This window comes from Artemia franciscana, chromosome 3 (genome assembly GCF_032884065.1).
Source record: "Artemia franciscana chromosome 3, ASM3288406v1, whole genome shotgun sequence".
In the NCBI taxonomy this organism is placed as follows: Eukaryota; Metazoa; Arthropoda; class Branchiopoda; order Anostraca; family Artemiidae; genus Artemia; species Artemia franciscana.
Genome location: NC_088865.1, coordinates 20,077,714 through 20,105,331, shown reverse-complemented (window position 1 = coordinate 20,105,331; position 27,618 = coordinate 20,077,714). Strand labels below are relative to the sequence as shown.

At 33.4% G+C, this 27,618-nt stretch overlaps 1 protein-coding gene across 2 annotated transcripts in view; it reads left to right on the top strand.

The window, feature by feature from the left end:
- LOC136024989 (E3 ubiquitin-protein ligase NRDP1-like) overlaps positions 1-20,532 on the top strand; it is a 69,534-nt gene extending 49,002 nt beyond the window's left edge. The window contains exons 4-6 of one of the 2 annotated variants that reach the window (XM_065700600.1): positions 7,124-7,550; positions 13,908-13,988; positions 20,304-20,532. In XM_065700600.1, the coding sequence (XP_065556672.1) occupies positions 7,124-7,550; positions 13,908-13,988; positions 20,304-20,441 (646 nt within the window). In that variant the 3' untranslated portion in view covers positions 20,442-20,532. The remainder of the gene's footprint in view (positions 1-7,123; positions 7,551-13,907; positions 13,989-20,303) is intronic. The other variant, XM_065700601.1, reaches the window with a different exon arrangement.
- The last annotated feature ends 7,086 nt before the right edge of the window (positions 20,533-27,618 follow it).

The following is a 27,618-nucleotide window of genomic DNA, read 5'->3' as shown; positions in this document are numbered from 1 at the left end:
ACAGCCCTCAAAACATCATTCACGGATCCAAAAAATAGTTTCTCTTTTTCAGCAGTAAATCAAGACGCGACTTAAGCGATTCATCATATTCCTTTTCCAAGGGAATTTTTAGACCCAAAGACCTTCAAATAATGTCTTATCCACAGTTCCTCAGGTATCATGGCACATGGCTTGGACTGCAATTTTCTACCTGAATTTTTTTCACATATTTTGTGGGTCACGGATAGCCTCTTCCGCAGCAATTTCTGCTTCCTTCACTTTCAGCTCATCCACACATGCTTTGTATTCTCTTTTTAATTTACGAAAGAGATTGAAGACAGTGCCGGTCCTCGGCTTGCCAGAGTCGCGCCACACAGAATACCACATCTTAGACCTCCGTTTGGCAAGCATCACGTAAGGATGGTCACTCCATCCTCTTTTCCTTGTACCTCTCTTAATAACTGCACTAGGTACGGCTGCAGACTCAGCACGTTTTAGCGCGTGAGTAATTTCAGCGCAGTATGTATTGAGGGCAATCTTGTCATCGCACCCATGGACAAGAAGCTGGAACGGGACTTTTATTTTGTCCAAAATTTTGTCACACATTGACTGGTACAGACTGAGGTTAATCTTTTTCCACTCGCGTCTTTCTGTATAATCTGGCCTTTTTGATTTCACATCGTGACTGAAAGGAAAATTAAACGTAAGACCAAGATGATCACTTGCGGTGTGCTCTGAATCCACATGTAAAGGCGAGGGAATAAAAAAGTTAGAAAAGACATGATCAATATTACTTGTGCTTCCTGAATTGTGAATGAACGTAAAGTTTTGATCTTTAATATATGGAGAACAGTCACTCGGAATACATGCCATAAGAACGTCCTGTAACTTTCCTTTCGAGAAGGGGTCACACTGGAAGTCACCGCAGACTAAAAAACGCGAGCTTCCCAGCCTACGGAGTAGCCTTCCAATTCAACCGCAAGCCTCGGCATACCGTTTTTCACTTCAATCCGTGTTCATGTTAGTTGATAGGTATACATTGATTAGCGTGAAAGCACTTGGGCCTAGGAACTCGACTGCTGTATAGAAATCGCACGACTCAAGTTTTCGACAGTCTATGCTCTCGTAAACGAATATTGCAAGTCCACCACTAGGTTGGACCCTGGCGCTAGAGCACTTAGCCTCATGAATGTGCACAGATTTATTAGGAACCGACTGATAGAGCCCAAAGTTATCGGTGGTTAACAAGTGTTCTGGGACGCAAACAATATTATATGCGAGGCACAAGTTCTTGACATAGTCCAATTTGGCAGCATTATTGCCGTAAACATTGTGGCAAAATATAGACAGTTCATTAATTTTCTTGTTTGAGGAGAAACTTTCTGCATTGCTTGTCGGGCTTCTGGGCACTGTAAACTAAAGCTAGGGTGGCTATTATTAGTATCAGGACACAAAGCGCATTTCACTGTTTGGGAATCGTAAGAGCTTTCTCTACTGTTCTCGTGGGGTCCAGCACATCTGGAGCATCGCATGCTATTGGTACAATCTTTAGCAAGATAATCAAATGACGGACACTTGAAGCATCGCTTGGGAATTTGTCTGAATAGGAGGACTTTGATGTGAGTATAATCAATGAATAACCCATATTTGACTGCTGCATTTCGAGAGTCAGCGTCACTAAAGGTAAGTTTGATTGTCTCAGATTGACCATATCGCTTGGCACTGACTAATTTGGAGTTAACAGAGAGAATATCATCATCTGTTGTGGCAAGGGGCACAAACTTGGCAATCGCAAAGAACTTTTCCTCACGAAAAGAAGCACTTATATCAGGGGAGGACTTGAGGGAATTGGCTAGAGTAGCTGCCGACTTGGGGCTGTTCATGTACGCAGCCAGGCCAGATTTAGTCTGTTGAATATGATCAATGCCTCCATCACTAGCGTGTTTTTCGACAAACCGCTTCTGCTTGGAACAGGAATCTATTTCTGAGGTAGGTACATTGCTGATGAAAACCCGGTGTAAAGATTTCTCGGGCTGAGGGAAACGAGGCCAATCATTCTGAGACGGAAGGATAGATTTACACTGATCCATAACACTGTCAATCATGTCCGTGCATTCGTTAACTTTCACGCACAATGTTGTAAAAGTGTCTTGTGGAATTTTCGGTACTTCAGATAATTTCCAGATGGTGAAGCGGGTCTTAAACTCAGGGAGTGAGCTCAGTAATTTCACAGTATCATACATGTCACTGGCTAGGGTTTCCCTCGAAGCTTGACTACGTCTTTCTTTCACATACAGCTCCCCAAAACTATCAGCTATCTCGTTCATTTTTTCGTGGTTTTCACGGATGGCATCTCTCGTAAAAAACTTCACCGCTGTATTCACTGTTGCATCTTTTGTTACGCTGTCCTGATATCGCAGCGCCGCTTCTATAAAGTTCAATACTGGCGCATAAACATAACTGTAGCCATATATATATATATATATATATATATATATATATATATATATATATATATATATATATATATATATATATATATAATTGTTGTGAAATGAAATCTCAAACTGATGGATCTGTCAACAATTATTTTATTATACATCAAATAATCAATTTGATTTTAATTTTACTTTCTATGACTATTCAAGAAACATATGTTTTTCATACATGGGCTACTTCAGAAATCGCACTTGCGGTAATAACCAAATATCTTTGAATATACTCGTATGAAAAGTCATTAAATTGCGTAAACAGCAAACATCTTGAAGTTACAAAAATATTGAAGCTGACTGAACATTAATTTTAATGGTTTAATTCAAGCAAGAAAATACTCTGAAAATTTCGAAATAGTTTTTTTTTGTTAGATAAAAATCCACTCGCTATATATTTAAGCTTACAGGTTTGAACTCGCCCAGTTATATAATGTCACTAGGAAGGCCCAAAAAACGAAAATTTATAATTATTATAAATGATGATTCGATACAACAATTCGAAAACCTTAAAAAAGAAAACTAAAATTTTCAAGCACAGTACACATCTTGGTCAGAAATCGGACTAGCTTCAATAATCAAATATTTTTGAAAAGACTCCAATATGAAAAGACATTAAATAGCATATAGAGCAAAAACTGGTAATTGCAAGAATATATGTACATATTTTAACAAGAGATTAGTGCAATTCAAAAAAATTAAAAAAGAACATCCTTTTTGAACACAACCAGTTATATAATATCAGTAGGAAGGACCAAAAAACGAAAATTTGCAGTTATTATAAACGATGATTGAAAAACCTTAAAAAACAAAACCAAAAGTTTGAAGCTCAGTACATATCACTTTTAGAAATCGTACTTGCTTCAACAATCAAATATCTTTGGACAGACTTCAGTATGATAAGATTCTAAATTGCGTAAAAAGCGAAAAACTGGTAATTGCAAAAATATTTGCATATATTTTAACAAGGGATTACAATAACTCGAAAACCTTAAAAAAGAAAACCAAAAGTTTGAACCATAGTCGATATCGTTGATAGAAATCGGACTTGCTTTAATAATAAAATATCTTTGAAAATATTTAACATGAAAATACATTAAATTGTGTAAACAGCAAAAACTGGTAGTTGCAAAAATATTTGAACATATTTAACAATTATTTTAAATATTTAATATTTTAACAATTGCAAAAATATTTGTAAATACTTTAACAAGGGATTACAACAATTCAAAAACCTTAAAAAATAAAACTAAAGCTTAAACCATAGTAGATATTGTTGTTAGAAATCAGACTTGCTTTAATAATAAAATATCTTTGAAAAGAATGCAAAATGAAAAGACAGCAAATTATCTAAAATTGTCGCAAGTTAGAAGGCAAGCGACAATGAGAATTCATCAATAGAAGCCTGTCGCTTGCTGAGTGCCGGGGTCCGGCTGCTCAGACACCGAGTTCCAGGTTATATATATCTATATATATAAAAATAAGTTGTCTGTGTGTGGATCTGTGGATGGATCAGGTGACGTCATGTTTGTCCGCATATGACGTCTGAATTATTTCACACTAATACAAAAGAAGAAAAAAACTAAAAAAGGTAAAAACTACAAAAAAACTAAAAAGAAAAAAAAAACTAAAAAAGCTAAAAAACTAAAAAAAACTAAAAAAAGGTAAAAATCTAATAACTAAAAAAACTGAAAAAAATAAAAAAAGGCAAAAACTACAAAAAAAAATAAAAACTAATAAAAAAACTAAAAAAGCTAAAAAACTAAAAAAACTAAAAAAAAATAAAAAAAGGTAAAAAACTAAAAAAAAACTAAAAACTAAAAAAGAAAAAAACTATAAAAAAGGAAAAAAAACTGAAAAATAAAAGAGAAAAAGAAAACTAAAAAAATATGAATAAATATATATAAAAATAAGTTGTTTGTGGGTTATGTCTGTCTGTCTGTCTGTCGAGTGACGTCGTGTTTGTCCGCATATGACGTCTGAATTATTTCACACTAATACAAAAGAAGAAAAAAAACTAAAAAAGGTAAAAACTACAAAAAAACTAAAAAGAAAAAAACTAAAAAAGCTAAAAAACTAAAAAAAAACTAAAAAAAGGTAAAAAACTAAAAACTAAAAAAAACTGAAAAAACTAAAAAAAGGCAAAAACTAAAAAAAACTAAAAACTAATAAAAAAACTAAAAAAGCTAAAAAACTAAAAAAACTAAAAAAACTAAAAAAAGGTAAAAAAAAAAACTAAAAACTAAAAAAGAAAAAACTAAAAAAAAGGAATAAACTGAAAAATAAGAGAAAAAGAAAACTAAAAAAACATTAATAAATATAAAAAATATAAATATAAATATAATATAAATTAGCAATCAACAAAGCACCGAGACACAAATGACGACCGGGACACAGGGAGTATAAATGACGACCAGGACATAAGTAAAAAAAAAAACTAAAAAAACTAAAAAAATGGTAAAACTATATATATAAAAATAAGTTGTCTGTGTGTGGATCTGTGGATGGATAAGGTGACGTCATGTTTGTCCGCATATGACGTCTGAATTATTTCACACTAATACAAAAGAAGAAAAAAACTAAAAAAGGTAAAAACTACAAAAAAAACTTAAAAGAAAAAAAAACTAAAAAAGCTAAAAAACTAAAAAAAATTAAAAAAGGTAAAAATCTAATAACTAAAAAAAACTGAAAAAAATAAAAAAAGGCAAAAACTACAAAAAAAATAAAAACTAATAAAAAAACTAAAAAAGCTAAAAAACTAAAAAAACTAAAAAAAACTAAAAAAAGGTAAAAAACTAAAAAAAACTAAAAACTAAAAAAGAAAAAAACTAAAAAAAAGGAAAAAACTGAAAAATAAAAGAGAAAAAGAAAACTAAAAAAATATGAATAAATATATATAAAAATAAGTTGTTTGTGGGTTATGTCTGTCTGTCTGTCTGTCGAGTGACGTCATGTTTGTCCGCATATGACGTCTGAATTCGCATTCAGAAATCGCATATGACTAATACAAAAGAAGAAAAAAAACTAAAAAAGGTAAAAACTACAAAAAAAACTAAAAAGAAAAAAAACTAAAAAAGCTAAAAAACTAAAAAAACTAAAAAAAGGTAAAAAACTAAAAACTAAAAAAAACTAAAAAAAAGGCAAAAACTAAAAAAAACTAAAAACTAATAAAAAAACTAAAAAAGCTAAAAAACTAAAAATACTTAAAAAAACTAAAAAAAGGTAAAAAACAAAAAACAACTAAAAACTAAAAAAGAAAAAACTAAAAAAAAGGAAAAAACTGAAAAATAAGAGAAAAAGAAAACTAAAAAAATATTAATAAATATAAAAAATATAAATATAAATATAATATAAATTAGTAATCAACAAAGCACCGAGACACAAATGACGACCGGGACACAGGGAGTATAAATGACGACCAGGACATAAGTAAAAAAAAAAAACTAAAAAAACTAAAAAAATGGTAAAAACTACAAAAAAACTAAAAACTAATAAAAAAACTAAAAAATCAAAAAATCTAAATAAACTAAAAAAGAAAAAAAAGAAAAAAAGGAAAAAAACAAATGAGAAAAACAAAACTAAAAAACGAATGTATATACAGACCGGGACACCGGGATACAAATGACGACCGGGACACAGGGAATATAAATGACGACCGGGACACAGGGACACAACTACAATGGGGACGCCGGGGGGCACAGGGGGATATAAATGACGACCGGGACACAAGGAATATAAATGACGCCCGGGACACTCAAAGAGAAATCACAGACTGGAACACCGGGACACAAATGACGACCGGGACACAGGGAATATAAATGACGACCGGGACACAGGGACATAACTACAAAGGGGACACCGGGGTGCACAGGGGGATATATAAATGACGATGGCGACTCAGGGAATGGTCGATTAGCAATCACCATCAACAAAGCTCAAGGGCAATCATTAGAATCATGAGGTATAGATCTGAATACGGATTGTTTTCCCATGGACCATTATATGTTGCATGTTCAAGAGTCGGTAAACCTGACAATCTATTTATATGCACAGACAATGGGACAGCAAAGAATGTTGTATATTCGCAAGTTTTACGTAGTTAAAAACATATATATATATATATATATATATATATATATATATATATATATATATATATATATATATATATATATATATATATATATATATATATCACAGGTGGGACATAGGGACACAACTACAATGGCGCGTAACTAATATGGCGCGTAACGACTTACGCGCGCGGGGGGGCTTGGGGGGGGGCGAAGCTCCCCCACCAACTAGGTGTTGGGGTGGCGCGAAGCGCCACCCCAACAGCTAGTATATATATATATATATATATATATATATATATATATATATATATATATATATATATATATATATATATATATATATATATATATATATATATATATATATATATATATATATATATATATATATATATATATATATATATATATATATATATATATATATATATATATATATATATGTTTATATCACAAAGTATATATATATATATATATATATATATATATATATATATATATATATATATATATATATATATATATATATATATATATATATATATACATTTGAAATATGAACAGACATTTCTTTCATAGACTAACCTTGACTTGCAACAACCTTATACACGGATGCCCTGCCATTGTAGCACTGGAAGAACTCAAGACACATCTCTTGGAATGTAGCTTTAATCCTAAGAGACTTGTTAGTTGTAATTCTGGATGTGGAATTACAATGTGCTTTGATGAGCTTGCAAACCATATTTGTGTTCAAACAGAAAACGAAAACAAAATGTCAAAGATGGAATCAAAATTGGCAGATTTCCGGTTAGAAACTGAAGACCAAATTGCAGAAATACTTGGTATTAATAATAATCTAGTTGAAAAATTGGAAAGATTCGAAAAAGCAAATGAAGATAAAATTTTACTCATAGAGTCGAAATTGGAATTTCTTGATGAGGAAATGGCAACAAGGCTATTATATATGAAGAATTCACTTCACCTAGAGAGTGCTACACTAAAACAGGTAAATCCAAAATTTTGAAAAATAGTTAATATTGATTTTTGAAAAGTGACCTTAGTTGTTTTACTTTCTATAGTTCCTAGTCTAATGACAACTTTGCAATTTTCCACTTTTTAGTGACTAGAAAATTATGCAACAGTTATATTTTTCAGTAGTTGTTTTTCTCTTAAAAGAAATAAACAACTTTGCGATTGTACTCTGTTTTAGTTACTAGCAAACTAATTAACAGTTACATTTTTCAGTAGTTGTTTTTCTCTTAAAAAATTGCCCAACAACTTTGCAATTATTCACTTTTTTTAGTTTTTCGCAAATTATCTAACAGTTTTGGTAACTGTTTTTCTAAGAAAAAAGATAAATCCCAAACATGTTTGCAATTGTCCACTTTTTTATTTACTAGCAAATTATCTAACAAGTTTTAGTAGTTGTTTTTCTCAAAAATAATCCCGAACAACTATAAATACCCTGTTAGGAAAATACTCTGTTCTGTAGTATAATGTATGTTGATAACATTTACCTCTCCCTGAGACTGCTACTATTGTTGATGGTGACTGTAACAATTTGATACTGCAAGGAGGGGGTGAACAGCCTGATGAATTCTCTTGAAAAAATCTCTTGTAGAGGAAATTAGAGTCTCTGATAATTCTTAAATTCCAGCCTTGGAGAAGACAGGCTAGGTCTCTCCAACATCGTTATTACCTTCAAGTAGAAAATGCAGAAAATCTCTCTGATTTTTTTTTATGAACAAATCAAAAGCTAAAAAGTCATCAAGGGCTGATGAACCTTGGAACTTACATGTATAAGGGAAAAAATGACTGGTAAATCATTTAGTTGGAATTCATTCGTAGTGGCAGTGTCACATAAGAATTCAATACATGAAATATCTAATAAATCATTTTGATAGGTATTGAATTCTTGTATGATACTACTACTACGAAAGGATTCCAACAAAAGAATTTACCAGACACTAACAAAGCAAAGAAAACTCCGAACAATCCGTGAAAAAAATTTTTTCTAATGTATTTTCATAAATGAATTTTCTTAGCAATTTTTGCTATTAAGGATATCAAATGAAAGGATCTTCAAGAATCTCCAGAATACTGCTAATCAGCAGTGATTAGTTTCATTGAAGTCACTCAAAGCCAAGATGCTCGTAGAAGGGATTGCTTATGGATTTGAACAAAGGTCCATATGAATAATCAATGACAAAGAACATGACAAGCATTACATTGCTAATGGCAGTTCACCCATAGTAAAAAATGTTTTAATATTGATACTCTTGGGGCTCTCAAATTTTTGGGGCACATTCTGTAGATAAATAATATTAGGTCGTGCAAATTACACCATTTTATGATCTAAAAAGGACTAATTGAAAATGTTGGCTCTTGAAGAGATATTCACAAATGAATTTTAGCAAAGTTAAGAAATTTGACATTACTTCACCGGTTTACAATTTTGCTTTACAATTTTTAAATCAAATCTAATTTGTCCACTTAGGTGTCTTCTCGGTCATTTTATTACTATTTGTCCAATAGTGTTGTCAATTATTTTTACATGATCTCTAATGCTCCCTAATTAAATCCTGACATATCAACTTAAGTAAATCATCTGACTTTTCTGAGGCATATCGGACACTTTTTTTTATTTCGTGTTAAGCTTAGGTAACAATTTTTTTTGAGTTGCCACTTTCTTGAGAGTCATTCTGGACTTACATTTGAAATCTTAGAAAATTAGCATGGTCCCTATGCAAGAACTTTTTAATTGTTTTTCTATTGAAAAAGGAATTAAGAAGGGCTGCGTTTCATCCTCGTATATACAAATATTTTAAAGACTTCGTTCTAAGGAACACAAAAATGTAACGACAAAAAACATGGCATAGAATGAGGAATTTTAACTCTCCTAGACTTAGATGATTTTACTGTTTAGAGTGTCTTCTAGAGTGTCTCTAGCGAAATGAATTATTGTTTTAAGGTTTTGAGAGGTCAGTGTTTAAGAAAAGGCCAAAAAATGTGTGTTAACAAGACTGGGAATAAGTGAAAATAAAGAATTGTGTTGCGAGAGCAACAGTTTGGTTTTGTCCCGTTTTTTTTGTTTGTTTGTTTTGTTTTTTTGCTTTTTTTCCTATGCCGCCGATCTCGGCTTATTCCTGGAAACTGGTAAGGGTCTAACCTGTGCGGTTCCTACGGAAAGTGTGGACCTCAGGCCAGATTGATGAATATGACATTACATTTTGGAAAGCTCCACAGAACTCTTGCCTGGGGCCAAAAGGATGGTTTTTGCTTGTCCACGAGCCAGAGCCTATGGTGTGCGAAGTGAAGTGGAGATATATAACCTATGTCAGAGAGGAGTATATGAAGTTGTGCAGCCAAGCTTTCGTTTCATCAAACCATGTTTCTGCTTTTGGGTGGAAAGCTCCGTCCTAGCAGGCAAGCAGGCAGGCACCACTTTCAAATTGAAGATGGACTAAAATTTATAAGCGTTAAATATATGCGGCAGTTACCCGGCCCCACAGCCAATATATCTTCTTTGAGTAACAAATAGACAAATTTACAGAAGCAAAAAAGCGGCATTTTCTCACGGGTCCGAAAGTGCTGCTGTGATTTCGGCTGGGTTTATTATTTGTTTTTTCGGACTTGGGATTGAGGTAGAGAAATTTTATCAGATATACCTCTTAAACTTCAAAAGTTCTGTCATTGCTAAAGAAATTGGAGCTTATCCTTTGCTCTTTTCTAAGTGGTGACGTTAAAAAGTTGGCCTACGGCAAAAAAAATCAACTTTTGAACTAAGACAGATAGAATTTTTTTTTCGACGGCAATCGATAGCTCTTGATGAGCTGATCAAAGTATATGTCATCCAATTTTTTGTATAAATTCCTTCATGAAACATTCTAGTTTGAAAGTTTCAAGGGGTTGACAACTTCAATAGTAGGGTATACACTGAAACCAAATAAAAAGGCTGATACCAACTGTGAGACAAGTAGAGGACTTGTAAGCAACAGTTAAACCATAATCATCTTCGGCAATAAGGGGTTTGCAACTTTGGCTAGTTGGTGAACCTATTATTTGTTTCCGATGTATTTGATGGTAAGACCAATTTGGTTCCAGTGGTAAGACATGCAGGGGACTTGTAAGTAATAATCATCTGTTAGGCTACAATCATCTTCAGTGAAGAGAGGTTTGTAACTTTTGCTAGTTGGTGTAGCCTACCTATACTCACTGTAACCTAGAATTAAGTGTTTACGCAACGGATACAAACGATAACATAAAACAATGAGGTAGTTTCGTAATAATTAGTGTCACCTATGGTATTTTAATTCTGAAAAGTTACGGATAGCTTTATAATACCAACTAGATTATATAAGATATTGTTCCAAGTTTTCATCCGTCAAGACGTCTACGACTGAAAAGGATAAAGTTCAACTGGCTGCAAAGTCAATTTAGTCCGTCCTTTCCATATTCTTTTGTTATTGTTGTTTTTTCAACGCTGAGGAATAGCCTTTGATCATATGATTACTGATCGCGTTCTTCTTTGAACATAACGTTTTAAAAGTTTCAATAGGCTGACAACTTCAGCGTTTAACCGATAGCAAAGAAACAAAACCAAAGTGTTGCTCTCGCAATACTTTATTCGGCGAAGCCGGAGAAAGGTTGCCGCAACACTTCACGTTGCTCAGGCAACGTAGGTCTAGTTAAGATTGGGTAACGATACAGTCAATTATATGGATAAATTGACTTACCTATACAGCATTATCAAACAGTTCGTGGTAACGAACTGTAGTAAGGAGCGACCCGGCTCAATAGTAACCAACACTCTAGAACACGGAATTTTGATACCAATAGCTACATCAAAAGAATCGAATTTTAATGTTAATTTTAAATATATAAGTTTCATCAAGTTTATTCTTACCCATAAAAAGTTACAAGCTTGAAAAAATTTACCTTGTTTTAGAAAATAAGGTGGGAAATCCCCTAAAAGTCATAGATTCTTAACAAAATTCCCACCATCGTATTCAGCGTATCAGAGAACCCTACCGTAGAAGTTTCAAGCTCCTATCTACGAAATTATGGAATTTTTCATTTTTTGCCAGAAGACAGAATCACAGATGTGTGTTTTTTTTCAGGGGTGATCGTGTCGACCCAGTGGTCCTAGAATGTTGCGAGAAGGCTCATTCTAACGAAAATGAAAAGTTTTAGCGCTCTTTATAAGTTACCAAAAAATTAAAGGGTATCTAGGCCCTCCCACGCTAACTATTTTCCAAAAGTCACCGGATCAAAATTCTGAGATAGCCATTTTATTTAACATAGTCAAAAGCCTTAAAACTATGTCTTTGGGGACGAGTTACTCCCCCACAGTCACCGTGGGAGGGGTTACAAGTTATACTTTGAGCAGTGCTTGCATATAGTAAGGGTTATTGGGAAGGGTACAGACGTTTTCAAGGGGATTTTTTGGTTAGGGGAGGGATTGGGAAAAGGGGAATATGCTGGGGAAGCTTTCCATCGAGGAATTTGTCAAAGGGGAAGAAACTTTCCATGAAGGGAGCGCAGGATTTACTAGCATTATTTAAAAAAAACATAGCGTAAAGAGCGGGGCATCGAGGAGGGGGCAGCCCCTTTCACACCTGCACCAGGTGTGTATTGGCAAGTATTGACAACAAATGTACAAATATGACTCATCTCTGCATGCCCTCTCCTTAATGGTCAGACTTAATAGTGGTTTCACCCCCACTGACTGAATAAGCAAAATTATATGAGGAAATCTGGTGCCATCTTCTGAACAAGCTACGCATAAAAATATGTATATTGGCTGATAACCGATATTTCTTTCCTGATATCCGATAATAACACCAACCCTCATATCGGCCCGATAATATCGGTTGGCTAATGTATTGGTCGGACCCTAAACTCAACCCCCCGTACTCGGTTTTTCAGTGTTCTACAATGTGGAGCAATATCAGGGGGAAACGCAATTTAAAATCCTTACATGCTCTGCCTTGTTAAAATTGTTTGCTTTCAAAGTCACGAAATAATTGCATGTCAAGATCATTCATAAAAAGCTCGATTTTGTTGTCATAAAAAAAAGAAAATCGGACTTGACAAACCACTGAAGCAAGTTTTCATTTTTTATATCTCTTAATGGGGGTATCTTTCCCCCTGTTTACACACTGTGATGTATTTTATCATTTCCTTTTTTGTTATTTCCACTTTGTGATATTTTCGTGGCTCGTAGTTCGCTAGTCTTTGGTTTGAAAAAGGCTAATTGCCTGCTATGGCGAAGAGGTGATACATGAGCTGTTTCTGTTTTGTATGAATCTTTTGGCATGAATTTTTTCAGATAATCAGACCTTTCCTAATCGTAGTCAAAATCCAAAAAAGCGACAAAAACAAAAATGAAGAGTAAAAATTCGGACGGTTAGAAGATATGCAAAAACAAAAATTAGAGCGTGTCAAAAATGAAAAATAAAGAACAAAGAAAATTGCTGTTAGAAGATCTGCAACATCGAGCAAGTGAGCGAGTCAAAAATGAAAGGAAGAGCAAAGATGCACGCGGTTAAAAGTAAAGCGCCGGCGTGTAAAAATGGAAAAGAAGAGCAAAGGATGGAAAAGGAAGAGAAAAGCAAAGGAAGAGCAAAAATGGAAAAGAAGAGCATCTAACACACGGTTAGAAAACATGTGACACCAAGCATGTAAGCGAGTCAAAAATGAAAATGAAGAGCAAACACACACGCGGTTAGAAGAACAGCGGTGGCGTGTCAAAACCGAAAATGAAGAGCAGACAAACGCGGTTTGAAGACAGGCGACACAAAACATTAGAACAAAGAAAAATGAAAATTAAAAGTAAAGACACACATGGTTAGAAGACATGTAACACCAAATATGTGAGCGAGTCAATGAAAATCAACCTGGACAGCGAGAATCAAAATATGTCAAAATTGAAAATGATAGCGATGATGTTTGGGTTTGGGATTTTGACATGGATTAAGACAATTTAGCAATGGCCTTTGCTTTAGCTTTCTGTTTCAGTGTTGTGGCAATTGGTTGGTCTAGGTTGTCGATTTTCGCAATTTATTGCGTTTTATAGTTCAGGTGTTGGTTCCGAAAAATCAGCATTTATAGTAACTGCAACTGCAATATTTTGCCTTTTAGGCCTTCTAACCTATATATATATATATATATATATATATATATATATATATATATATATATATATATATATATATATATATATATATATACATATATATATATAAATGCATATATGAAAATGGAACACAAAAATAGATATATTTACATTTAATTTAATGATTTATATAAAATATAATTAAATAATATTATTAAATATTTAATTATAATAATTTTATTTCAGAGACTGGCGGAAGCTGAAAGAAGGGCAGCTGAGGAATTGAAATGCTTGCGTGAGGAGATCTCGCGCGTGACCCAAGAGAACGTATGTTACACAATATTGTGTTTTTTAAACATTTGACGCGTTGGAAACTCAACAATCTTATTTATACTATGCATGACATCACATAAGAAAATGCTTATACGATTATATAAGTAATGCTTACATGATGTCCTAGCATAATATATGTCGTCATTTTCAAAACTAAAATTAAGCCTCTTAATAAATTTTCTAAGACCCATGACCGATCTAGATCGTTCACACGAGAATATCCCAAGATACTGATTTTACCGGAAATCGGTAAAATTTTAAAATTTTAAAATTTTAAATTTTTTCTAAAATTTTACCGTTTTTGAAAACATACATACATAGACAATTATTGCTCATAAAGATAATATATATATATATATATATATATATATATATATATATATATATATATATATATATATATATATATATATATATATATATAGCCTACGTATATGTACATAAGAAATACTGTTTCAAATACTGTTTTTAAGGCCAAATTAGGCTCCCCCCCTAAGATTTTCCTGGCACCCTCATTCACGTTCCGTTCAGTTTTCCTTTTTTTACTCTTTTTTTTTAAGTATACTTGTCAATTTGATCAATTATTTGTAAATGATTTACCCAATTAACAACAAGAAGCAAAGCTTTCCTATGAATATAAAGAACAAAACTAAAACTTAAAACGAACAACAATTATTTATCTTCAGCCGGTTCAGTATATATCTGCAAAATTGGCATAAAAATCTTTCATTGCTGCAAAGATTTTTCTATGGACATGGAATTTTCCCTTATTTCACGAAAATGGAAACACCTGTTGAAGATAAAAAGGGTATCTTCGACACGTTTCATAAACGTGGTAACACAGTTATAGCTGTTTGTCCACTCACAGTGAAACATTGAAAAGTAACCTTGTAGCTAAAAGCTCAAAATGGATAAAAATAAAAAATCTGAACACGAGCATAGAATGGATAAGAGACAAAAGCTGATGGCTGAATCTGCAAGGGGATCGAATTTTATTTCTAGATATTTTGGTAAAATATTCGAAAATGCCTGGAAATTGAAAGGTAAGTTTTGACTAATAATAAACCCCCTCCACCCGTAAAAAATGTTTAATTTTAGTTTTGTGACTAATTAAATAGCAAATGGCCCGATAGGGCTTTCGTGAGAATAAATCTATCTATCTATTTATTTCAACTATATAGCTAATTTGGTTGAAATTAGATGAATGGAAGAATTAAAAGAAATTTCGGCCAGGATCAGATACATGGTGTCAGAGGGGGCAACCTCCTCCTAAGACACTTCTGGCATACTTATTCCGTTCTGTTTCTTTTTTTAATCTTTCTTAAAATAGACTTTTTAATATGGCGCCCGCCTCAAGTCACATTGGCACCCTTGGTTAAGAAGCCCTCTTACCCAAGATTTTGCTTTCGATCTGTTAGAGGTTCGGACAAAAATATGCTTGCAAGATCAGTTTACGAATCATTTTGTCATAAACTGTTAAGATAAGCCTCGTTTTCACTAAAAATTAATCATATAATTGAAAGTTGCTTGCTAGATCATCATCTTCAGAATGTGTTTTCTTTTTTCCTTTTTTTGGCAGATTTGTTTTATTCTTTTTCTTGTGAGCCCGTCAATTTAGGGTATGGTGTCTGGGCTTCAATAATGGGGATATGACAAGGCAACTTACAACATTAATTTATGTTAAGTAGTAATTTTTTGAACTGCCCCTCTCCAATCCAACTAAAAATAAATTCTTAATTTTAGTTTTGTGACTAATCAAAGAGCAAATGGCCCAATAGGGCTTTCGTGTAATAAATCTTTCTATCTATTTATTTTAACTACATAGCGAATTTTATTGAAATTAAATTAATGAAATAGTTAAAGCAATTTAGACAAGGAACAGATCCATGGGGTCGGGGGGTAACCCTTCCCCCAAGGTATTTCTGGCGCCCTTATTATGTTCTTTTTTTCTTTTTTAATCTTTTTTTTATAAACTTTTTAATTTGGTACCCACCTCGAGTCACATTGGCACACTTGGTCCAGTGGCCCCCTTACCCAGAATTTTGCTTTTGATTTGCTACGAATTCAGACATGAAACTGCTCACACGATCAGTTTACGAAAGATTTCGTCAAAAAATTACACGGTAAACTTCGTTCTTTCATTCTCTTTTTTCAGATTTTTTCATTCTATTTCTTAAGAGCCCATCGATTTAGGGTACAGGGAGTCATTAATAGGGGTATGATAAGGATGGGTCGCAGGAGGGGAGACGCATTATAAAGGGGTTTCGGGAAATGTTTCAGACTTTTGAGTTCGCAAGGTGGTATTTGGGAGAGCTAATTCACCTGTCCTATCTTATTGAGTGCTTAACTGTAGTAAGATGAAGGGTAGAATGCTATCTTCCTAGGACGAAGTCCTATTGGAATGTCGTCTACGTTATCCGAGCACAATATGGAAGTTAGAAACTACGTAGATTGATAAGGTCGACGTAGGCTGGCTGATTCACAAGTATCAATTATCTCAAGCTCTGTCGTCCCTGCAAAACAACTTGGAAGACTATTGAATTTTTTTTTATTTCCCTTTTCTCCATCCCTTTCGTCATTGACTACCCCGATATAAATCGCATTTTTTGTTTATTATTACGCCGGAATTATGGGGGATAAATAGATAATGACCATATCAATGTCTATCTCTTCGTATATTATTTCGTCTGTCATAGCAACAGTTTCTTTGATAGAAGCATATTTCTTGGGACCCATCCGCAAAACAGAGGTCTACGAAACACCCAAATGTCCTGGTTGGGAACACTTTTGGTTAACTGATACTGCATCCTTCTTTTTGTAGATTTTTTGGTGCAATTGTTTCATAGATTCGAAGAGTGGTGATAATAGAACAACAAAACGCTAAAACAAGAGGTTTCAACCTCTTGCCTTCCTTGATATTCCATAAGAAATAGATGGCTTTCAAAAACTTTATTTTCCATATTAAAAAAAACAAAAAAAAACAGAGAGCCAAACTAAACCGAATTCAAGTCCGAAAAAAATGAGAACTTCTCTTAAACTTATGACAATATATTCACACTAATATATTACATTTTTCTCTAATATTATTAGACTTGTATGGTTTTCGAAGAAATTGGGAACTTAAATATATTTGGGTATTAGACCCTGCCACGGTATGGGCAGGGTTTATAATAGACATTATAATATAAATACTTTCATTTTTGAAAAAAAACAGCTTTGATAATTAGGGACAGCACCCATTCCATGTTTTGGTTCTGGTTCCGATTGAATAATCCTCGAAAAAAGGAGCCTTTGAAACAAGTCAAAACCAAATATTCCCCAGCTTGTCGTGGAACGTCTTCAAAACATTGTTTAGCTGCCAAAGCAACAAGGAAGGACCCCAACATTTCAAGTGCTGCTCAGATATCCCGCAGCAACCAGGCATACGGTTGCTTTTCAGTCTCTTTATAGCGAATGTTGGAATGTTGCAGCGGATTAAGGGGCTGATTCACTATTCTCTACCTCTTGAAAAAACAGTTGTATTTCCACTCTTAGAAATTAGAGGTTTCCCCATTAATTGATTTTTTTTATCCAACTCTAAAGAATAAAAATTAGTCTGGTCTACTCATTCAGAAGGTCTCAAAGAAGCCAAAGTAATTTATTCACCAAATAATCTGCTCGCTTCTGTTGTTAATGCGCATTTTACTGCTATAGAAAAATATTATTGGCTTTCAAAGAGGTTTCTTTGTGATTTCACATCAGCAGCAACCAGATTAATACAAACGAACTGACGACAGACGAAAGCGTTATCTACACCCCCTCCTATTATTACGCTCGAATCGTATTGGTGCCCTTGGTCCAGTCCCCCCCCCAAGATTTTTCTCTTGATCCGCCCCTGCTGAAGGAAACACAGAAAGTGAAAATTTGGGAGAACAACCGTTTCTTCTTCTCAGCGAACAAAATAATATGATCAAGGAAAGAGCAAAACCAAACGTGGAAAGCACAACAAAACCAATGAAAAAAAAATTAAATAAAATTCAATAAAAGACAAAAAAGTAAAATAACTAAAATCAAATAACTAACGACAATAAAGTAAGTTGATCGCCAATTTCAGTGATTTGCGCAAAATCCAAACAAATATGAACTGCCATTCCCGGATACTAACGAACAACTAAGAAATAAAAGAAAAAATTCATTGGCTCAAAAAATGAAGCAGCAATTAAGTAAATTGGGGAACTAGGTCACCTGATTTCTTAAGCCACTTTTGATAGGCCACTTGATTTCTGATTTTAAACATTGCATTTCTTACGGATACCCTTTGAGACCTATGGGGTTGATGACGTTTTTGATTATGTGATTGGGGAAGTGGTTTAAGATTTATTTTAGTGATTACAAAAGTATCAATCTCTTTTGAGAAAACCGAAATACGACTCATTTATTCTTAAATCACCTTGAATATCTCTTCAAAGCTAGACCTAAATGTTGGTATTTATAAATTTCAACAGCTTCTTTGTAGCGCTGAACAATACCTTTGTCATACAAAATTAGGCTAGCTGGGTGAAATAAAACAGTATGGTCTGGATTATTAAATATGTGCTCTGAGAGGGCAGAGTCAAAATTGTCTGTTTTTTCCGCTTTTTAAGGGTGCTATTAATTGAGGTAGAGTGCTGAGTTAATATATCCGTAATTCTTTGATCAGTTCTTCCGATGTACCAATGACCATAAGAGGAAGGAATTCTGTAGACCCCGGAGTTTTAACCAATCAGGATAGTGTCTTTACCTTGGTAGATTTGGGAACTGATATTTTTCTGGGTCTATAGTAAGTGAAAATATCAATTTTCCTTAATTCTTGGAAATATGGTCTGAAACCCCTTTATCATACAAGAGACCAAGATAAACTGAATTTTCTCTTTGATTTGCGTTTACTGTGTCACTATCTGATAATGTTTTAATACGCTTTGCAATTACAGAATTTATTAAACTAAATCGATTACTATTCCCAAATAAAATATCTCCAAGGTGATCAAGCTCTGAATCCTGGAATTTGGAGAATAAACTTGCAATGCTCTGTCAAATGGAGATCTGACTACTCCTCTTTTCATAGCAGGAGAATGATTAAGTAATGGTCACTATGTGTGGGTTTTCTATAAACCCATTTCGGTGAATCAGGACATCCAAGAAAGAAAGACGCCTTTCTACCTCTAATTCCCTAGTAAATTTAAAGTTTTGGATCCAAGGAGTTAAAAAAGTGAAGGAAAGACTCCAAGGATTCTTCAACGTGCTCCCACAAATAGAAAATGTTATCTTTAAAACAAACCCAGAATTCCGGTCTACAAAAAACTTTGAAAAATGGCATTTTCTTCAGGGTTTTCTATGAAGACATCAGCCTCAGTTGGTGAAAAGGAGGCACCTATTGAAAGCCCATATTTCTTTCTATAATAAATGCCTCTATGATGGAAGTAAAAAGAAGTTTTGTTACAAAAGGCTGTAAGTGAAACACGAGTTTCATTCGAAAGTGTAGATTTTTCTAATATAGATGTTAGAACTGAGTTTATGCTCCAAAATCCTATCGGCTTTCTGAGCATCACAAATGGTATACATTGAATCCGCATCAAAACTGACCATTCTTATATTTGATTTAACCAAAACTTGTTTTAACTTGGAAACGAAATCAGCGAAATTTTTAATATAGGATTTTTGAGCCTGAATTAGTTGGCAAAATTCAACTGATAAGAATTTCCCTATTTTTGCTGTAAGAGAATTAAATGAGGAAGCAATGGGTTGAAGTGGATTACCGAACCTATTAATTTTAGAATTAACATAAAAACGAGGCCCCCACACGTGGTAAAATCTTTTGAACAATTGATCAGTTATTTCAATTTTTCCTTTTAGATAAGAAAGCTCTTTTCGGACTTCTTTTACAAATTTTTTGTGAAATCGGTAGCTATTTGTCCATATGTATTAGAATCATTTAAAATTTCTCTGAATTTTTTGTCGTAATCATCTTTAATATAGGATATTTTAGCATGAATTAATTTCGCCCATTAAAAATTCTGCTATATGATATAGCAGATATGATATAGTATATATGATATAGCATATATGATATATATATATATATATATATATATATATATATATATATATATATATATATATATATATATATATATATATATATATATATATATATAAATATGTTTGTGTATATATGAACATAAATATAGATATATTTACATATAATGTAATGAAATATATAAAGTATAATTAATTAAAAGTATGATTGAATATTTATTTATTATATATACTTTTGTAACTGTTTTATTTCAGAGACAGGTGGAAGCCGAAAGAAGGGCAGCTGAGGAAATAAAATGGTTGCGTGAACAGATCTATATGACTTACGCCCGGCTAATTATTTTTGTTTTACTTGGACTTTGGTTCGGATACATTGTTGCCAAACTTTACTAAAATGTTGGTTTATACTTTTTTTATAGCCTTTTTTCCTTCTCTGTTCATTTTATGTTTTCTATTGATAATTATACGAAACTGTTGACATGAATATTATCTGTTTTTATGTTTTATTTTCCCTTAAAATTGGGCTGAAGGCACAAGAACGACTCGGTGAAAAGATGCAACAGGTTTGTGCTGCATTGCAACAGGCTAGTTTTGCATTGCAACGGGCTAGTGTTGCATTGCAACAGGCTAGTGTTGCATTTGCAACAGGTTTGTGTTGCATTGCAACAGGCTAGTGTTGCATTGCAACAGGTTAGTGTTGCATAATATGTACGTATACATTAGTGTACTTGATTTTAAAATTACATCAATTTCTGCATTATAGCATTATGCATTATAGTTTTATATAAATTTAAGATCTTTAATTGAAATCCAAATAAAAATATTAAATCAAACGTGCTTTTAATTTTCTAGTTCAAATGGGTAACGCTGAATTGTCAGTGACACTAATAGCTTTGAACTTTGATTAAAGCGTACAGCGTCAATGTTTCGTTTCTCAACAGTTTCTTATTATATCTGATTGATTAATTAAGGGGAATCATTTCTTTTTTTCAAGAAGCTAATGCAGTACCATCTGTTAACGGAGTGTTTTTTTTCTATTAGAGTAATTGTTTTTTTCTGCCATCTTATTGTTAATTCGTATTTTTTGGTAACTACTTTTTGTTAGTTTGTAGAAACATAAATGTTGACTAATAATTATTACTTTTGGGTTGGAAATTTGAAAAGATGCAAGTTTGAAAGAAATTTTAGCATAGCCTACTATGCTTGCCTATATATGGTGGCATTTGTAAGAAACCTATATAATAGTTTGTTTACTTAAAGAAGTATTAGCAGATATGGATTCTCTATCAATATTTATTGCATGGAAACGAGTCATTCTGATCAGATTTTGAATACTATTGGAAATGTCCAGCGTGTTTCCTAGAAAAACAATTTGATTGTTTTTTTGTTTTTTTTGTAATGATGTTTTTGTTACCAACTTCTTGCAAGCTCACAGAAACGCAATTTTTAATAAAATTATTGGCTAAAAATGTTGTTATTACAGCTGAAAAGCGGCTCAATTTTAAACAGCTACGTGCCTTTTTTTACATAATTACCAATGTTAATTACCAATAATTGTCAAGAATGATTACCAATGTTTTTGTACATGTAGGGGTTGAATTCAAAATAGACTTGGGACTTTATCTCATTAAATCATATATACTGAATCTCCCCCTTATGAGTTTGCTAAAACAAATTTAATTATTAAGACAAGTTTGCTTGAAAATGTTAGAGGGAATGCTTAGCCATTATGTTAGCTTATGGAAACGTCATTTTTAGTAAGACTTTCAGTTAACAGTATTTGTTTGAACTTAGGTAAATTGACTTGGGTATTGTCATTGCAACACAGTATAGAAAGCTTTGGAATAGCATCTGCTTTAAATAGATGTTATTACCAGACCTTAAAATAGTGTGCTATTAAGTTTCCAAAGCTGTCTGAAGTCCATGTTAGTTAGTTCTTGAGATTCTGGTTTGTTTTTATTGTTTTTTTTGTTTTGTTTTTTTGTCCAAACTTTACTTTTTTTCAACTTCACAACTTCCCAAAAATGTGTTTTACAAGCTCACGTTTATTACCAAATTTACATACTTACGTTTTTTGTCCAAACTTTAGAAAGACACTCATTTGTTTTCCAAATGACTAAAAAAATTAAAGACTGTTTTTTTAGCTTTTTGTTCTCAAATTAAATTATCAAAGACCTTTTTAATTATCGCTACTAGACAGAAATTTACATTGATTTATCTTACTTCTAAACTAATAAAGGAGATAAATAAATTAACCACATTTTGAGTCAGTTCTACTTTGCTGATCGTGTCACCTAATGAAAGTGATATTTTAGATCCTTTTAGCCTTTCACATAGATGTCTAAGGCTGGGGCAAAAAACTATTATCGTGTCACGCCCAGAAGGCTGTATCTGACATTTCTCTGCTTCTGAGATAGTGACAAAATCGTCTGCTAAACTGTACTCAAAAGGAGGATCAGCTGATCAATACACTCGCATGTTCAGTCAACTGAATTCTCCAAGTCCAAGCTGTCTTGCTGGCTCCCCCTTGGAGAATAATTTAGTAAACGATTTTTGTTTAATTGTGTCAGAAGCATAAAAAAGTCAAACTTTACCTCTAGATGTGACAGTGACGTTCAGATGGGCCTTAAACTTTCAATTTTTATTACTCCTCCTTTCAGTTTATGAATAAGTTGTAGGACCAGAGACGTATTTTATAAATAAACTTTAAAGGCAATATTAATGAACCAAAGATCGGGTTTTTGTCATTATTTGCTGGAAGCGACGAATCCATTCCTCATAAAGGCTTAGCAATCATTGGTTGAGAAGTGGGGAGTTGAACCAAACTAAACAGGCACGCTAATTTTATGTGGTGTCAGTTTGATTGTCCGTAAATATGCTTTGTCCAAATGTTGATTAACCATTTTACGTCGAACCCCACCGTTTGGATTAATCACCTTTCCCCATTATCATCACTAGCTCTTCAACTTCCTTGTTAATTCATGTGACAAGACCAATTTTACATCTGAAAAAGAAAAGTCGTTTTCTTTTTCTTAAAGAAAAATCCATTTTTGTCGCTTAGTATTTTATTACAAGCAACTTACATATAATTAATTAAATTTTATTGTAATTTTATAAATATTTAATAGTTTCTAAACACCAACTTTGGGGAATAATCTGCTTTAAAGCACTGAAGTCGTCTTGGGTGAATTAACTGTATTAATACCGACTATTTTATTCCTTGCAATCCAAGATCTAAACTATTTAAGTTTTAGGCCTGTTTTTTGGTAATTGGATTGCTAGGATTTTACTTCGAAAAGGATTTGAAGCCTGACAGACTGAGTGAGTTTTGTTAAGTTTCTTTTCCAAGAGGATATGAGCATCTGATTATGAAAAAACTACAAACTTATTAAATTGAGTGGGTTTAGTAAGTTTCTTCTCCACGAGGATACGAGCACCTGATTAGGAAATTTTTTGGTAATTTGGAGCTTATTAGATTGAATGGGTTTAGTAAGTTTTTTCTTTAAGAGGATACGAGCATTTGATTATGAAAAGGTTTGAGGATTATCATATTGGGTAGGTTTTATGAAGTTTCTTCTCCAAAAGGATATGAACACCAGATAGGGCGTACTAACATAATGGCTTATACAAAAAAAAATTACTGCAATGATGGTGTGTAAGTAGTTGGCTTAAAGATGGATCTCTGGCAGTTTTCTTTTCTGCCCAAGAAAGATCTGAACCAGAAAAATGCACCATTTGTAATTTGGTGGAAGTACATCGGGTCTTTTATTATTTTTCAACCCCGTGTTGAGGAATCTATATTATAATTAGTATTTGGAAGCAAGTAATTGTCCCAGCAGTCCGCAAGCATGATTGGGTTTAAAAAAACCCACAACCGTTAAACTGATCTTTGACGATTTTTGTTGTCACGCTAAAGAAATAAGGCCAGTATATTAAATAAGGCCAGTAGAATAGAAGTACATTAAAGAAATTAGGCTTAACTGGTTCGAGGACGAAAAAAAGGGTGTATTATTTTTTAGATAAAATATTGATCTAACCTACCTAAACCTAGGAATTGATTTTATACTAAAAATAAAAAAGAGGGTATTCCAAGTATTATATCTTAACCCTTTATAATAAAAGCCCTTTTAAATAAGATTTAGTTAACCACTAGCTCAAAGAGTATGTGAAGCTCATGAGAGGAAGTTCCAGTTTGTCAGAGAGATAAAACATACGCCATCTAGCATTACCCAGTGAAATTAATTTGATTATAAAGACCTACGAAAGAGCGTAAGTTTTTTTCACTCTGTTTTGGTTTTGTGCCAGGCTGTAGATAAAGAACCGTTTAAACAAAACGAGCATAAAAGCACAAAAAGCCACAATTTGTGTTCAGTCTTTTTTACAGCAACATACGTTCTGTACATTAGCCTTGTTCTTAATTAAATAAAAAAAACAAGTTTTTTTTAACTGAAAGTAAGGAGCGACATTAAAACTTAAAACGCACAGAAATTACTTCGTATATGAAAGAGGCTGCTTCCTCATCAGCGCCCCGTTCTTTACGCTTAATTTTTACTCTTTCTCTCAATTGTTCTTTTTAAAACAGTAAAAAACTTTAGCGTAAAGAGCGGGGCATTGATGAGGAAGCAGCCTCTTTCATATACGAAGTAATTTCTGTGCGTTTTAAGTTTTAATGTCGCTCCTTACTTTCAGTTAAAAAAACTTGTTTTTTTATTTAATTTCTGAACGTTTTTGAATCGATGCATGTTTTGATTTTGGCTCTCCGCAGAGGAATAATCAAAACAAAATTTGCATATTTTTATTTTTTGGCTAAATGGCTTTCTCATAATTTTGATCGAATGATTTTGAGAAAAAAAGAGCGGGGGACGAAGCCTAGTTGCCCTCCGATTTTTTGGTTAATTAAAAAGGCAACTAGAACTTTTAATTTTTTACGAATCTTTTTATTGGTAAAAGATTTAAGTAACTTATAAATTAGCTTACGTAAAGAACTTTTGTATTCTCATGTTTCTATTACATATATGAGGGGATTCGCCCCATCGTCAGCACCTCGCTCTTTACACTAAAGCTTAAATTTTATCCCAATTCATTAAGAATGAGCCCCTGAATCACAAAAGCCGTAGAATAAGTAGTTGAAATTACTAAAAATACTTTAGCGTAAAGAGCTAGGTATTAGAAGGAGGTGAGCCCCTCATATGGGTAATAATTTCTGTTTGTTTTAAGTTTTATTGCTGTTCCTTACTTCCAGCTGAAAAAGCTTTTTCACATTTATTTTTTAATTGTTTTTTTTAAATAATGCTAGTAAATCCTGCTCTCCCTTCATGGACATTTTCTTCTCCCATGACAAATTCTCGATGGAAAGTTTCCCCAGCATATCCCCCTCTTCTCAACCCTTTCCCCCAACAAAAAAAAATCCTCCTGAAAACGCCTGTATACTTCCCAATAACCATTACTACATGTAAGCACAGGTCTGTTTGTAACTTGTTGCCCCTCCCACGGGGACTGTGGGGGAATAAGTCGTCCCCAAAGACATAGTTATAAGGTTTTTCGACTACGCTGAATAAAATGGCTATCTCAGAATTTGGATCCGTTGACTTTGGGAAAAAAATTAGCGTGGGAGGGGGCCTAGGTGCCCTTCAATTTTTTTGGTCACTTAAAAAGGGCACTAGAACTTTTCATTTCCGTTAGAATGAGCCCTCTTGCAACAATTCTAGGACAACTGGGTTGATACGATCACCCCTGGGAAAAAAAAATAATAATAAACACGCATCCGTGATCTGCCTTCTGGCAAAAAATGCAAAATTCCACATTTTTGTAGATAGGAACTCGAAACTTCTACAGTAGGGTTCTCTGATACGCTGAATCTGATGATGTGATTTTTGTTAAGATTCTATAACTTTTAGGGGGTGTTTCCCCCTATTTTCTAAAATAACGCAAATTTTCTCAGGCTCGTAACTTTTGATTGGTAAGACTAAACTTGATGAAACTTATATATTTAAAACCAGCATTAAAATGCGATTCTTTTGATATAGCTATTGGTATCAAAACTCCATTTTTTAGAGTTTTGATTGCTATTGAGCCGGGTCGCTCCTTATTACAGTTCGTTACCACGAACTGTTTGATGATAAGTAAAAACAAAGGAATAAGCCTTGTTTCAGAAAATATCAATTAGAATGTAAAAACACTGATACCTCTAGTCTATTCCAAATTATTGTGATTAAACTGAAGCTCTTTTTTAATCTTTTAGTTCTGCTGGATAAGGCTGTAGTATCAGTGGCACTAGTAGTTTTTAATTCCTGTTAAAGTTCCTGTTAAAGTCCCTGTTAAAGTTTCACAGTTCAACGTCTCTTGATTAAGTTGTTTAAGCCTCTTAAGAAACTAAACTAGTATGGAAGCTCAAACCAATTAAGAGGTTAAGCCCCTCTGCTCAGCTTCCCGTGTTCTTTCCACTAATCAGTCCTGCGTTGAATTTTGTATGTTTCTTTTCTAATCTGGAATTTCCTTGTAGGCCAGCGTTGCAAACGCCCTTACAAAAATTGTACTGGTAATCATTACTGCAACATATTTTTTTGGCACAATTATAGCATTATGCGTTTCAATTTCATAAAAAAATTAGAATAAACAGAAAAGAAACTAATTTTTTGGTTTTCACCCATAGCCTCATTCTCTCAGAAATCAATTTTAAATATTGCTTATCGTGTTTATTAGTGTAAGTTCTGCGGAGATTTCTTTTTTTTTCGCATTTTGTTCGATGAAAGTCACTTTCTTTTGGTTAAATCTCTTAAGAACTGACTGAAGAAGTTTTGAAATTTTTAAATTGGCGTGGCGAATACAGCCCCAATGTACCAGAAAATTTGGATTTTACCATAAAATGTTCAAATGTACTGCATTGTTACATGGCCACTAAATTGTCTCGAAAACAGTACAATTGTATGGCGGTGGCAAGGCTGGTAGACGACCAACCGGAACCGTATATGCAAACCGAACGAAAGGTTTTGAAGCATATGATGCGATAATTTGTTAGGAATGTTAGCAGCAATGACTTTGAATTTATGTTGCTCATAGAGTAGTAAACTTAAGCCCCAACATCTTTTTTGATCCGTTGAACGATAATAACTGACGGAAATTTCGTATGCCTGAGCCACACTATTGTCACTCCCAACCCTGATTTGCTGGTCACAAATGACCGGACTGGTCTCCAATCTGGTTCAACCAATTCTGATTTGTCGGTCACAAATGACCGACCGGTATCCAATCTGGTTTAACCAGCCCTGATTTGTCGGTCACAATGACCGGACCGGTCTCCAATCTGGTTCAACTAACTCTGATTTGTCTGTCACAAATGACCGGACCGGTCTCCAGCCTGGTTCAAACAACCATGATTTGTCGGTCACAAATGACCGGACCGGTCTCCAATCTGGTTCAACCAACTCTGATTTCTCGTTCACAAATGACCGGACCAGTCTCCAATCTAGTTCAACCAACCCTGTCTTTTTGGTCACAAATGACCGGAACGGCCTCCAATCTGATTCAACCAACCTTGATTAGTCGGTCACAAATTTCCTGCCCAAAAGTT